Raw genomic sequence first — 15,203 nt, forward strand, 5'->3', positions numbered from 1 at the left:
TTATATGAGTTAGTAGAATCATAGAATTTTAGAGTTAGAAGGGACCACTAGATTCATCTAGTCCAACCTCCCTGTGATGCAGGAATCTTTTGCCCAATGTGGGGTTCAAACCCATGATTCTGAGCTCTGCTGACTGAGGTATCTCAGCTGTCCTCTTCCTCTAGTCCAACCCCCTACAATGCAGGAATCTCAACCAGAACATCCAAGACAGATGGCCTCTCAGATCTCAAGGCTTTGAGTAGAGTGGCAGAGATCCTTTCTCGGGTCTCAACTATATTCTAGTCCCCCTTGCAATTCTGTCCTTCTGTGCCTGTACCCTGGCACTTGAAGCAAAACAATTACATGGAATATAAAACTGTCTAAACAGATGAAAGCAAATACATTTCGAAAAGTAACAAACAAACAAAACCAGCACATCAAAGGTGGGGGGAATGTCCTGGTCAAGGCTTTTCACTGCTCTGCTAGCTCTCTACTTGCAGGATTTTATTTTTATGTAGGGAAACATTTTTAAAAAACACATGATGGCTCCTCACCTGTAGCCTGCAGTGGCCCTGTCCATTCTCCAGCATCTTTCCCAACTCAGTCAGTGCCATGACTTCACCTATCACCCCTTAAGTTGCTTTCTTTCCCTTCCCTCAGAACAGAATTAGTTAGTAACCTGAATGAGTGCTTCCCTTTTCCTCCCTGTGGCTATAAGGATCTATGTAAAACAAGTTAAGTGCATCTGCGCTCACAAATTTACACAGGCCATGGAAATGAGCAGTTGTTGGTACAGCTGTGATTTTGTGGCAGTGGGTTTAAATTATAGACCAGGAGTCAGCAAACTTTTTCAGCAGAGGGCCAGTCCACTGTCCCTCAGACCTTGGGGGGGGGGCCGGGCTATATTTTGAAAAAATAATAATGAACGAATTCCTATGCCCACAAATAACCCAGAGATGCATTTTAAATAAAAGCACACATTCTACTCATGTAAAAACACCAGGCAGGTCCCACAAATAAACCAGAGATGCATTTTAAATAAAAGGACGCATTCTACTCATGTAAAAACATGCTGATTCCTTTTTTTTTAAAAAAAAAATTAAATTAATTTTTACATATTAATTATCATTCATACAACAAAACTTCACTTCTTATACAATCTTTTTGGACTTCCAACAGCCCCTCTGATGATCCTCCGTTCTTATCACTTATTCTGCATTTCTTAAATTCCTATTGCCTTTAATTATCTTAACTAACAGTCCCCCTCATTACTTTTTTTTGCAATATTTCAAATAGTCCACCTTATAAAGCTTCTTGCAAACCTACAAGCGTAATCTGATCATCACAATTACTTTCCAAATAGTCTTCTCTGAATCTCTGCTCCCGCAGATTTCAAATTCTTCCTCTTAATTTATCTAATTCTGCATAGTCCATCAGTTTCATCCTCCATTCTTCTTTTGTCGGTAGTTCTTCTTGCTTCCAATTTTGTGCCAATAATATTCTTGCTGCCGTCACTGCATATAAAAATAATTTACAATCCTTCCTTTTTATATCATCTCCTACGATGCCACGTAATAATGCTTCTGGTTTCTAAAAACATGCTGATTCCTGGATTCCGTCCATGGGCCGGATTTAGAAGGCGATTGGGCCGTATCCTGCCCCAAAGCTTTAGTTTGCCTAGCCATGCAAGCAAGGAACTGAACACTGTCTTTACATTTCAGGCTCCCTACGTTCTAAGGAACGAAGCCCTCATTCTTGGCCAAGGGGAAACTGGAGCCATCACCAACCTTTTGCTTGATATTCGAGACAGTGATAATCCTGAGAGCGTGACACTGGCTGTTTTAGATCCTCCAAAACACGGGCAGCTAGCCAGGCTTTCTGGGGACACCTCGCTGGCGACGAATCTTTTCCACCTTGATGACCTCTTGCAGGGATTTGTGCATTACATCCACGATGGATCCGACAGTTCGGAAGACACGGCGGTTCTGCAGGCAAGCGACGGGTATCACTTTCAGAATATACTCTTCCACATCAAAATTACGCCGAAGGTAAGTGCCATGATGGAAATCCCCATAGAGTGTTCCTGTACCATAAATGCGCTGTGTAACTCTGTGCCCGTTTACTCAGAATTAAATCCTGTTGGGTTAAGTGGCGCTTGTTCCACACTATAGGGGAGCAGCCAGAACATGGTGTGTATCTAGATCTAGATAATCTTATATCTCCATGTATGTAGAAAACTAGCAGGTTGGGGGGCGGGAATAAAAAGGTAAAGGGACCCCTGACCATTAGGTCCAGTCGTGGCCGACTTTGGGGTTGCAGCGCTCATCTTGCTTTATTGGTACAGCTTCTGGGTCATGTGAGCAGCATGACTAAGCCACTTCTGGCGAACCAGAGCAGCGCACGGAAACAGCGTTTACCTTCCTGCCGGAGCGGTACCTATTTATCTATTTGCACTTTGACGTCCTTTTGAACTGCTAGGTTGGCAGGAGCAGAGACCGAGCAACGGGAGCTCACCCCGTTGTGGGGATTCGAACCGCCGACCTTCTGATCGGCAAATCCTAGGCTCTGTGGTTTAACCCACAGCGCCACCAAATGATTCCAACCTAATCTTAAAGAACTAGCTTTCTGCATGGATTGAATTTTGCATTTGATCACCTGTGGTATTGAAAATTTGGGGTAGCATCGGTAAATGGCATTTAGGCATCTTTCAGGCCTTTATTTCATCATTCCAATTTTAGCTAGGGGAGGAATGCTGCCATATTTTAGGGGAGGTGGCTGCAGTCTGCCTTGTGGTTCTTTGTTTCTGGTGTTTCTGGCTGTCATTTGGACTTCAGGTAATAAGACCTTGTTGAGCAGAAACCCATTCAAAGAAAAAAGAGGTGTGTGTGTGTGTGTGTGTTGGGGAACCCCCCATTGCACGCACAGCTGGCGCTGGTTTGTAGTAACTTGTCAGTTGGGCTTTGTGGCTTGCTAGCAAGCAATGCAAGGCGGGGCTTGGCTTTCATCGTCTGCCAAACCCTGGGCTCAAGAGGCCTCGCATGTGTAAGAGGCATGGATTGTTCTCGCTCTGCATATGTTTGAAAAGCCCTTAATGGCACAGAGCGATTCTTGTGCAATTTGGGCATGCTGCAGCACAGCAGAACCCAATGTACTTGACAATGAGAAGTGCCCATGTTCTTCCTCAAAAGTTCGCTCTTGTCTCCAGCAGTGGCTAGCCAGAGAATCTTTGGGAACTCCCTGATATTCTGAAAACTAGCGGTATGCTGCTTTCGAGTAGGGAAGCCCCAATTTTATCTTTCAGAACTTGCTGCTTATCCTGCCTAATGCTTTCAAAAACCCACCTAAGCTAGCTGGTGGCAGCAAATTCCATACAATTAGTAATTGTGATTTGCATTTAGATGTGTGTCCTTCTGTTTGTCCAGAATCTGCTGCTCAGTCTTGTGGGATGGTGTCAAGTTCTAGTGTTTTGAGTCGGAGAGTAGCAATTTCTCACTGTACACACTTTTTGAACCACTGTTGCAGTTTTGGGACCTGTTTTCATTGGGGGAGAGAATGAGGGGGATTTAGATTCTGCAGACCCAGAGCTGACCTGGGAAGATTCTCTTTCAGCCCCTCCAGCAGTGGAACAATGCCTTTGACTAATTAAGCAATCAGTGGCCTTTTAAACCGTGAGAAGCGTATATAGTTTTTGTTTGTTGTTATGTTGTTTTTTTGAGTTTTTATATTGCAAACTGCCCTCTAATCCAAGCATAGGCAAACTCGGCCCTCCAGATGTTTTGAGACTACAATTCCCATCATCCCTGACCACTGGTTCTGTTAGGAAGGGATGGTGGGAGTTGTAGTCCCATAACATCTGGCGTGCCGAGTTTGCCTATGCCTGCTCTAATCCTTGGAGGAGGAGGAGGAGGAGGATAAATAAATAAATTTTATTTATACCCTGCCCTCCCCAGCCAAGATCGGGCTCAGGGCGGCTAACACCAGGTATAAAAACAATTGATTAAAATACAACGTAAAAACAAGATTAAGTACAATATTAAAATGCAGCCTCATTTCAGTAGAAACTCAAATCAAGAACTTTTTTGGGATGAAACCGTCAAATCTTCACCAAGGCCAACTATCCAGACTGGTCCTGCATGGGCCGGAAAAAAGCCAGGGAAGTCCCTAAATAGGAGTTCCAACACAGAAGGAGAAAGGAAAAAGGAAAGAGGGGGAGGGGATCAAGTTGATTCCAAGCATATCCCTCCTTGCTTAATGTCTACCCCCGCCCCCCCCCAAAAATAAGCAACATCTTTCGTCTTACCAATGGTGGCTACTTCCTTAGTAACAATGACCTCACCAACCTCAATCTGCTCTCAGTCAGCCCCACCTGCCTAGCTTCTCACTTACAACTAGCCCAGGGGTTGGTCCTGGCTGTCAACTTGCTCTTCCATCTCCATTCTGCCTTTCCTTCTGCTCCACCTTGAAGAGATGATGCTCTATCCCATAGCCATGTTTCCCCTTATCCAGCTCTGTTGTCTCCTTTTTGAGACAGAGTTGCCAAAACTGCACATTATCATTCCAGATGTTTGTGCATCATCTGGGCTATAAAATAATAATAATAATAATAATAATAATAATAATAATAATAATAATAATAATAATATAATTTTTTATTTATACCCCGCCCTTCCCGGTTCAGAAAACTGGGCTCAGGGTGGCTAACAACAAATTTAAAACACTTAATTGATGCAACAAAAAACAGCATAAAATACAGTATAAAACGTGAATAGCAATAAATTCAGAATTCAAAAATCAATTTAGGGGGGGAAATCCATCCAATAAACATTAGATGATCACCAGGGCTAGCTGGCTAAATTAGTCCTATTTGGGCCAATGAGGAGACCAGGAGAATTAGCTGTGGGATCCCAGAACGGGTAAACTTCATAAAAAGGGGAAAGGGAGGGAAGGAAGGGGAATAAAAGATCAGGCTAAGTTCAAATATGATTTCCAGTTCCGCTTTTAATTTCCTTGCAAAAGGAAATATTCCTAGCCACGATTGATTTTTTTTGCTTGTGTGGCTTTATGGCACCAGTCTTTTGTGGGACCAGCGGTGACTCCCTCCAGAAATGGGTTAGGATTCATCTGTACTATTCAAACATTTACAGGCAAGAAAGTTACACAAGCCATGGTTTACTGTGACATGTAACTGCAGCCACTGAGTGTATCTGATGCCGTGCCCTCGGTGTTCGAAACTCCCATTGTTCTAAACACATTTTGTGAAATATACTCGGAGTCGAGTGTGGATTCCATGCTCTTTATTCAGCTCAGAGTAGTGAGGAATGGAAGTTCCCCCGAAATGTCTGCTTTATATACATTATTTGCACAATAGGCCCCACGTGATTGGCTAATTCTGGGATTCTCCTGCAGGCCAATAAGGTTTCGGATTCACTTCCACCTGGAGCTGGATTGGGTGGCTCCTGCAGACCAATCAGACTGCTGCATTCTGAATCCTCTTGTTCTAGGACCAATCAGACTACTGCATTTTGGATCCTATTCAACTCAGTACATAACATTTTGCGACAGGGAATTTCATTAGCACGAGCAGTTTCTGATCTCTGGGTGCAGTACTTGCGCCTAATATTTCAGATTAACACTGCAGAGTGGAAGGAAAGGAGACCCTTTTTCTGCATCCCCACTTCCAACTACTCCCTGGAGACTGGAAAAGAGACCCTCTTAAGAATATCAGGGGGGTGGGCAGCGGAAGGACTAGACCAGGGGTCAGCAAACGTTTTCAGTAGGGGGCCGGTCCACTGTCCCTCAGACCTTGTGGGGGGCCGGACTATATTTTGTAAAAAAATATATGAACAAATTCCTATGCCCCACAGACATAACCCAGAGATGCATTTTAAATAAAAGCACACATTCTACTCATGTAAAAACACGCTGATTCCCAGACTGTCCACGGGCCAGATTTAGAAGGCGATTGGGCCGGATCTGTCCCATGGGCCTTAGTTTGCCTACCCATGCACTAGACCATGTGAAAAATGAACATCGTATTTCAGGTGCCGTTCGTTCATTTTCTGCTTTGTATCCTTGTTACAGAAAAAGTGCACCTAGACATTCCATTGTTGTGCCCATAACCTAGGTTAAAGGTGCCATTTAGCTCCTAGTTTTCGTATCTCAGTTTCATATCCTCTGGTTTCTCTTCAAATAGTATAAAATCTCTCGCCTTTCACATTTCAGTTTGCCCACAGGACAAAAAACTGGTGGGTGTTTGATTCTAAGGCGTTGAGAACACTGTTCCCCCGCCTTCTGTTGATCACGCAGGTTTTGTTAACAAACAATGATGAAGGTGGATTGCGGAATATAATTTGCTTTATTAGGCAATTTCACACTCCCTTGTCTCATTATTTTCTGAATCCCACTTTGCAAGCGCTTGGGGGAAAAGAGAGCAAAAGATACCGCTGGTTTGAGAGCCGTGGAAACCCCCTAGAGGATTTAGTGAGGTAGGGCTGGCAAGGACCCAGTTTCTGCCTTAGCCTAATTATCACCTTTCCACAATAGCCTTGGGAGACAAACCAGATGCCAGGTTTATTTTTGGAGAAGCGGCGTCTAGACATACATAAAAGAAGATTTCTTTCTTTCTTTCTCCTCTCCCTCCCTCCCTCCCTCCCTCCCTCCTCCTCTTCTTGGTTGTTATCCAAGAGCTGTTACGGATGCTGGTATAACCCTAGCTGGAGGCCTCCTGTTACGCACGCAGCTTATCTGTGAACATGCACCTTATTAGAATGAAAGGCTGAACAATTTCAGTGTGGTATGCCCTGATTTGAAAGGGCATTTGAAGAATTTCAGCTTACAGTCTAATATATCTTTTTATTTTTTTAAAAAATACCTTTTTAAAAAAGCCATATAAAAACACATTATCGTAAAGGCATTAACAAAGAAAGAGTGATGACAGAAACTGAGAGTGTTTAATCTGTGCTGGATGATTTTCTGCTGCGAGGAATTTTTTCAGCTGCTTGGGTCTGAAAGCAATCCAGTTGTTAGGAGAGCTGCACTTCCAAAATCTTTGCAAAACACAAGCAGGGCTCCTCTCCTCACTTTTGTTGTTGTTGCTTGAAACAGCTTGGGTCACGTGCAGAGTTCTTTTTCCAGAGGCGAACAAAAATGGCCCTTCATTTGTTGCATGTCGGGAAAATACCCCAGAGCATGTAAAGAACTGCAGTCTCCATTTTTTTCTATATGGTCAAATCTCTTTTTGATTTTAGAAAGGGATTAATAATGCCTTCTAGTGTCTTGTCCATTTTCTGATAAGGGAACACATAAAGTCTTGACCTCCATTATCCCTTTTTAACCATGGGACCTTGTAAAATCAAAAGGATATCCTTCAGGTGACCAAAGTTTTTATACCATTCTTTCTTGGCCCTGTAAAGGGTCTTATGATGTAGCTGAAGTTTCTTGTTTGCATAAAATGTAATAGATTTTTTGCAGTATGCAGAATAAAATGACAGGGAGAATTTGAAACTAGCGGGACCAGAAATTCTTGAAAGATTGGAGTAAATATACGAGTTATGTGAAAGACAATTGGTGCATAGCAGCAGGTAATGAGGTTTCAGGATCAGAAAGGAATGGAGCAACGTCATCTGCCAACATATTGATGGGATAGGTTTCTCCAAATAATTCAGAACCTTTTAAATCAAATTCTGTTTTCAGTACCAAAGTTAAGGGTCTCATAGTCAGGGGGAAAGCAGGGGAGACAGTGGGCAGCCTTGCTTGGTGCTCCAGTCCAGGGGTGAACGAAGGCTTCATGACACCCAGGGCGGCAAACTACTGTGTATGGCGCATGCACCGTATGTAGCAATGCCACACATGTGCTGTACATAGTGGTTTGCCAGTGCCGCCGCTCCAGCACCAGATGGACGGTGCGAGGATCCTCCGCTCATGGCATGTGCAGCGTCATTATGTACAGTGCATGCATGTGACGCCACACATGGAATAGAATCATAGAACCATAGAGTTGGAAGAGACCACAAGGGCCATCGAGTCCAATGCCCCGCCAAGCAGGAAACACCATCAGAGCACTCCTGACATATGGTTGTCAAGCCTCTGCTTAAAGACCTCCAAAGAAGGAGACTCCACCACACTCCTTGGCAGCAAATTCCACTGTTGAACAGCTCTTACTGTCAGGAAGTTCTTCCTAATGTTTAGGTGGAATCTTTCTTGTAGTTTGGATCCATTGCTCCGTGTCCGTTTCTCTGGAGCAGCAGAAAACAACCTTTCTCCCTCCTCTATGTGACATCCTTTTATATATTTGAACATGGCTATCATATCACCCCTTAACCTCCTCTTCTCCAGGCTAAACATGCCCAGCTCCCTTAGCCGTTCCTCATAAGGCATCGTTTCCAGGCCTTTAACCATTTTGGTTGCCCTCCTCTGGACACGTTCCAGTTTGTCAGTGTCCTTCTTGAACTGTGGTGCCCAGAACTGGACACAGTACTCCAGGTGAGGTCTGACCAGAGCACTGTACATCATGGTTTGCCGCCTGTGCCAGGATCCTCCGTTCGTGGCTGCAGCCGCGAACGGAGGATCCTCCACATGTGTCTGTGGTGGCGCGATGGCGGCTCGCGCCACCGCAAGCCCCCACGGGGTGCCTTCTTTTCACACACCCCAGACATCGCACCCGGGGCACACTGCGTCCCCCCGTTGTGACACCACTGCTCCAGTCAATGGGAAATGTCAGAGAGGGTTCCCCAGTGACCAAAACCTGGGCTGGGAACCCATTGTATAAAGCCAATTCTTGCCCTTTTTGGTTAGAGATTATAGTTTTTGGTCGAACCTGTCAGGGAAAGGTCTAAACAGGAATATTTGGAAGTGAATCCTCTGTCAGATCAGCTTCTCTCTGAAGAGGGGGAAGATTTGTGCCCCTTCTCCCCAGTGGTTTCTGTAGGAGACAGAACGCTCCACAGCCTTTGCAGGAGTTACCTAGCTATAAAATAGTGAAAGAAGAGGGAGAAGGGAGGGAACAGCCAGCAGAGAGCTCCCTAGAGAGCAAGGGTGATCCCCCTCCCCTCGGTCTCATAGGTCTCTGCATATTAGAGAACAGAGAATACAGAGGAGTGGAACTTCCCATTGGCGCCCAGGATGTTGCTGGGGAAGGAAGGGCTCAGAGTAGCCAGCCCCTCTCCTTGTGGAGAGACATGGGTTCTTGCTTTGCAACCAGATGACTGAAATAAAAGGACCATGAAACACAAACGGCTTGTGATTCTTCTTATGAAGTTACCAGGGGAGGGGAGGACTCTGCATGCTTGACAATACCCCACAACTGTCCCGTTTTAAGTGGGACATCCTGTTACCTTTTTATGAAGATTACCCACTCTGGGATCCCACAGCTAATTCTCCCCTGTTCTCCTCGCTGGCCCAAATAGTTAGCCCTGGTGATCACCTAATGTTCATTGGATGGATTTCCCCCCAAATTGATTTTTGAATTCTGAATTTATTGTTCTTCACGTTTTATGTTGTATTTTATGCTGTTTTTGTTGCATCAATTAAGTGTTTTAAATTTGTTGTTAGTCGCCCTGAGCCCGGTTTTCTGAACCGGGAAGGGCGGGATATAAATAAATTTTTATTTTTATTATTATTACCCCAGAAGCCAATCCCGGCTTCTCTTTGCATCCCGGGATGTCCCTTTTTCAGTCTGGCGCTTGTCAGCAGGGTTGCACCAAAATGCTGAGGGTCCAGCGCTGTGGCACGACCCTGCTGATGAGCAATAGAAGGGAAGGTACTCCCCTCCTTACGTCCCAATTTTAGGGGCGAAAATGTTGGAAGGTGTGTTATAGATGGTAATTTCAGTAGGCAGACAAGAAGCCATCTGTGTGCTGTTTTTGCTGTTGTTGTTGAGTTTTTTTGCAGCTGTCTTTTTCGTCTTGCTTTTCTTCCTTTTTTATTTGCTGCCAGTCTCCTCCTTTGAATTTTCCTCTCCACTGCCTACTTCTCCCAGCTGTTTGTCTTCATTTGGTTGCAGTCCCAGTTGATTCAGTGGTTTCTTTAAAAAAAAACCTCCAGTTGTGTGAAAGCGTCTTTAGTTACTCCTTCATAAGTTATTGGGAGTTTGAATGGCAGCCCCATCGGTACCTTACGCCTGCTTCGTGGACTACCGTCGTGCAAATTTTAACTTCACAGCTACGTTGCAGCGTTCTTATGCAGAGATCCTGGTAGATGTTTATTGTTGAATTTTCTGCTACAGTTCTTCTCAGTGTTCTGAACTTTTGAATTAAGTCATTTTTAATTATGGAGGAGCTAAAGGAAACAAAGGGATGCGGGTGGCACTGTGGGTTAAACCACAGAGCCTAGGACTTGCTGATCAGAAAGTTGGAGGTTTGAATCCTCGCGATGGGGTGAGGTCCCATTGCTCGGTCCCAGCTCCTGCCAACCTAGCAGTTTGAAAGTGCGTCAAAGTGCAAGTAGATAAATAGGTACCACTCCGGCGGGAAGGTAAATGGCGTTTCTGTGTACTGCTCTGGTTTGCCAGAAGCAGCTTAGTCATGCTGGCCACATGACCCGGAAGCCGTACGCCGGCTCCCTAGGCCAATAAAGCGAGATGAGCGCCGCAACCCCAGAGTTGGTCACGACTGGACCTAATGGTCAGGGGTCCCTTTACCTTTAAAGTGAGCAATGATGTCTCACCATTTTTATATTATTTTGGATGGAGTGCTCCGTGTATCCTCTCGAAATGGCCGGCTTGTATAATGGCATCAGGAAGTATTTTCTTTATCCAGGACACAAAAACCTCATGTAGGTTGGTGTCTCCAAAGCTCTCCAGAGACCCTCAGAGGCATAGATTCTGGCGACAGTCCTGATTTTGCACATCCTTGAACTGCAATTTGATGTCAGATAGAGTGTTTTTAAAAATACATTTTTCATCATGCATTCAAACCTCGGCTGTCAAACATAATCCGTTCGGGAAGCCCGTTCAGCTTCTGAAATGTTCGACAACTGAGGTGCGGCTTCCGATTGGTTGCATGTGCTTCTTGCACTCAAGCGGAAGCCACATTGGACATTCGACTTCCGAAAAATGTTCAGAAACCAGAGTATTTACTTCCAGGTTTTCGGCATTCGGGAGCCAAAACGTTCCAAAACGGAGGCATTCGGGAGCTGAGGTTTGACTGTAGTTCTGTTCTCCTTGCTGAGTTCCATTGCTTCATTATCTGTTGTGGAAACATCTGAGACATTTGGGTGACTTTTACAATATCTTCTCTTTGCGGTTTCAGTGCTTTCAGTCCTCAGACTGATCTTTTTAAATTAGGGCAACTAATACTGCTCTGCCAAATGAGAACATCTGGTCTATCTGAGTTGTTGTTGCTTTTTCACTGCATTGAGCCCTGGTGGCAATTTCAGAAATGACAGTGGCCTGGGCTTGTGATTTTCGAGGATCTGAGACAGAGATGAAAACCAGTTGTCCTGGGTGCTGTTTCATGATCCTCTGATTCTGCAGCTCACAGCCTGCTTAGGGCTTGTAAAAGTTTGAGCAAAGCTTTGTTCTGGAGCAAGCTAGGCTATGTTTGCTTCTGGGGAAGGGGATCAAAATGCCATCTTGCCTCGAAGGATGGGGGTGGATTTTATGTACTGAAGTTCTCACCCTGGGCCAGCAGGGGGATACTGTAGATAGTTCAGGTCCACATATGCAAATAAGGGATTGAAAGTGACGTTCAGTGATTGGATAGTTACAGAAAATGGTTACTGTTGCGTTCTAGTGGAGCCCTATATAAGCAGGCTGGCTGAACCCTTCAGTTCAGTTCTGTTCTGGCCTGTGAATAAACAAGAGCTGTTTGAAGAATCGCTCTGTCGTCTGATATGTTCACCCACAACTTAACAGTGGAGAGGGCTGATCTGGAGAAGGAGGGCAAGAAACTAGCGGACCGATTTCGCCCACATCACTTGCTCAGAACTTCAAAATTGCTCTCAGCTCTGAAAAGGTTGATGACATCTGCTGTAAAGGCAGCATTGAGCTGGACATGGAGGAATCAATGTGCAACCTGTTTATAGAGAACACCAATTTTCTCGGTGCAGGATTTTGGTTGTTTTGGTGCTGAGTTCAAATACTTCCATTGTAAATTGCTGACACCAAATCCTGCTAGATTTTTTTTTACAAAGCTGGCTTAGAACTGGTGAATCAAAAGTAATAAGTTTGGAGGGTTAGCAGCTTTGACGGCAGCAGATCTGTTCTAGGCTTATGATAATAGTTTGTTCTCTTGTTAATTGTGCTGTTTAAAATGGGCGTTTTACATTTGACTTCCTTTTCTTTTGAAACGTTTAGGATAATTGTTGTTGTTAAGTTTGCTGCGTTCAATGTGCATTCTGTAGTTGACCTCCTTTGTAACGTTTTATTTTGAAATCTTAAAGATAATATTTTAGTTTCCAGTTAATTTATATTTCATATTTGACTTTTCTCAGCATTTTTATTATTATTCTGGATTGTTTTATTTGATGTTTTAATGTGTTGTAAACTGCTTTGGGATTCCGTTCTTAACAACAGAAAGCAGTATAGAAATGAAATGAACAGCAATAATAAGAGCCTCCTTCACTTTTATTTATTTGTTGGATTAAAGCATCAAAGTCTGCCAAGAAGGAATGTTGTTTCAAAAATGACTGGAGAAATTATTAGATAAGGGCAGGAGGGGGGACGAGTTATTCTTTTTGTCCATTTAGGAGGAATAAAAGCAAACTCTCCAGCATTCCACTGATGAAATCCTGGCCCCTTTTAGATGTGTGGATTTGTGGAGGGGAGCAATGGCAATGTACATAGAATCATAGAGTTGGAAGAGACCACAAGGGCCATCGAGTTCAACCCCCTGCCAAGCAGGAAACACCATCAGAGCACTCCTGACATATGGTTGGCAAGCCTCTGCTTAAAGACCTCCAAAGAAGGAGACTCCACCACGCTCCTTGGCAGCAAATCCCACTGTCGAACAGCTCTTACTGTCAGGAAGTTCTTCCTAATGTTTAGGTGGAATCTTCTTTCTTGTAGTTTGGATCCATTGCTCCGTGTCCGCTTCTCTGGAGCAGCAGAAAACAACCTTTCTCCCTCCTCTATGTGACATCCTTTTATATATTTGAACATGGCTATCATATCACCCCTTAACCTCCTCTTCTCCAAGCTAAACATGCCCAGCTCCCTTAGCCGTTCCTCATAAGGCATCGTTTCCAGGCCTTTGACCATTTTGGTTGCCCTCCTCTTTGACACGTTCCAGTTTGACTGAGGAGAGAGCCTACAGTTTTATGTGGGGACCCTCAGGCCCAAGTTGGCCCTCCAAACCTCTCTTCCTGGTCCTCAGGACTGCTTCCACATATAGTTGAAGTGAATATAAGGCGGATTCAATCTAGAAACTCCTTGAAATTTTAAAAATACATATATACTTAAGAGTATTCCTTGATGCTTAAGCAAAGCAGTTTTTTGATCCTACATGCTTACAGGACTTCAAAGCACATCCAGGCTCTCTAGTTTCTCCCTTGATGTAATAATTCTGATAATCTTCTTCACCTTTTCAAGAGGTCCGCTCTCTGTGAAATGCCTGCTACTAAGCTTCTCTTAAGTGCAGTGGATTCTGCAGCAAAAGAATTTTTTTTAATGTTCTGCTTAACATTATTATTATTACATATTCATTATATTATATTATTATTTTAAAAATTATATACAGCCCTATGTCTCAGGGCGGTTCACAACACAAAGTCACAACATAAAAGCACAAAATACATTATAAAAATAATTAAGACAATTAACAAAGCTAGAAACTAATAAAAATATATCCCCCAACAAAAGCCCCTAACCCCACAAATGCAAATACAAAAATCTAACATATAACATTTTGAATCATTTTAAAACTAAGAGCTTTAAAAAATATATCAAACAGCAGCAGACTTTAGCTAGTACTTACCTTCCCTATTTTAATGAGCACACTGGCGCCACCATCCCACTTCCAGAGACCCCTGAGATGTTCCTACTAAGATTGTTCTCAATATTTAAGGTGGTTGTGCTCTTTCCCCAAATCACTGGTCTCCCCAAATCAAGTCCCCTGACACCTTACTGCAGGGCTGAGGAACCTAAGGCTCAGGGAGCTGAACATGGCCCTCCATCTCTGTCTGGCCCTCAGGACACTTGGCCACACCCCCTCTCTCCAAGCCACACCCCTCAGTGGTTCTGCTTCGCACCTGAAACATCTTTACTTGGATGGAATACGTCATTGAACTCTGATCCTAGCCTTTGCTTGTCTGGGAGGAGGACACACAGATATGTGAGAGTGTATGTGGGACCCACCCTATTTTACAAAGGAAAATTTTACATCTGTTGCCCCACCCACTTTTCTGGCCCCCGGAAGGTTGCTGAGAAGGGAATGTGGCCCTTGGATTGAGAAAGGGTTCCGCATCCCTGAGAAAAAAGTAAGTGGTGGCTGGTTCAGGTTTTCAGTTAAACTTCTAATACAGTGGACACTCGGGTTGTGAACGTGATCCGTGCGGGATGCACGTTCACAACCTGCAGCGTTCGCAACCCACGTCTGTGCACCCGCGGGTTGCGATTTGGTGCTTCTGCGCATGTGCAAAGTGCAATTTAGCGCTTCTGCGCATGCGCGACCACCAAAACCTGGAAGTAACCCGTTCTGGTACTTCTGGGTTTTGGCGGTCGCAACCCAAAAAAATGCAATCTGAAGCAGCTGTAACCTGAGGTATGACTGTAATACCACCTAAGATGGTCAGCCTTATTCATGTCTTCAAACTGTGTTTCCTCTTGGTCAGCGTTTAATGACTGTGGTCGCTTTCTGTCCTCTTTGCAGAGCACTGGGCTGCCGCGATTAGTTGCCAGCTCGATGGTGTGGGTTCCGGAGGGAGGGATGCTGCAAATCACCAACAGAATTCTGCAAGCTGAGGTGCCAGGGGTCAGCGATTCCGCGATCGTCTACACAATTAGAGATCAGCCACGATACGGTAAGCAGCGGGCGTATGAAACCGCCCTGAAGAATCTAGCGAACCTTGCAGAAAATCACCTTCCCTTTTCCTGAAATTGCCAGGGCTACCTTGCTTGAGCAGAACATTGGCCTTGAACTTCATTTTAGATAAAGTTAGGTGGCAACGCAGAGGTCTGCAGGAGGTGCCTGAGAATTTTCACTAACCTTTTTCACTGCAGCTTCCTTTGATATCCCTCAGATTTCTTCACCTCTGCCTTAGGTTTCCCAGTTAAAAACCCCAAATCCAGG

The 15,203-nt window shown here is 44.3% G+C and overlaps 1 protein-coding gene across 1 annotated transcript in view; it reads left to right on the forward strand.

Moving 5' to 3' along the window:
- FRAS1 (Fraser extracellular matrix complex subunit 1) overlaps window positions 1–15,203 on the forward strand; it is a 341,121-nt gene that overhangs the window by 229,176 nt on the left and 96,742 nt on the right. Inside the window, exons 28-29 of the mRNA XM_081924721.1 lie at window positions 1,701–2,027; window positions 14,784–14,934. Coding sequence (XP_081780847.1) covers window positions 1,701–2,027; window positions 14,784–14,934 — 478 coding nt within the window. The remainder of the gene's footprint in view (window positions 1–1,700; window positions 2,028–14,783; window positions 14,935–15,203) is intronic.

The sequence above is a fragment of the Podarcis melisellensis genome, assembly GCF_964234715.1.
Source record: "Podarcis melisellensis genome assembly, chromosome: 9".
Taxonomy (NCBI): domain Eukaryota; kingdom Metazoa; phylum Chordata; class Lepidosauria; order Squamata; family Lacertidae; genus Podarcis; species Podarcis melisellensis.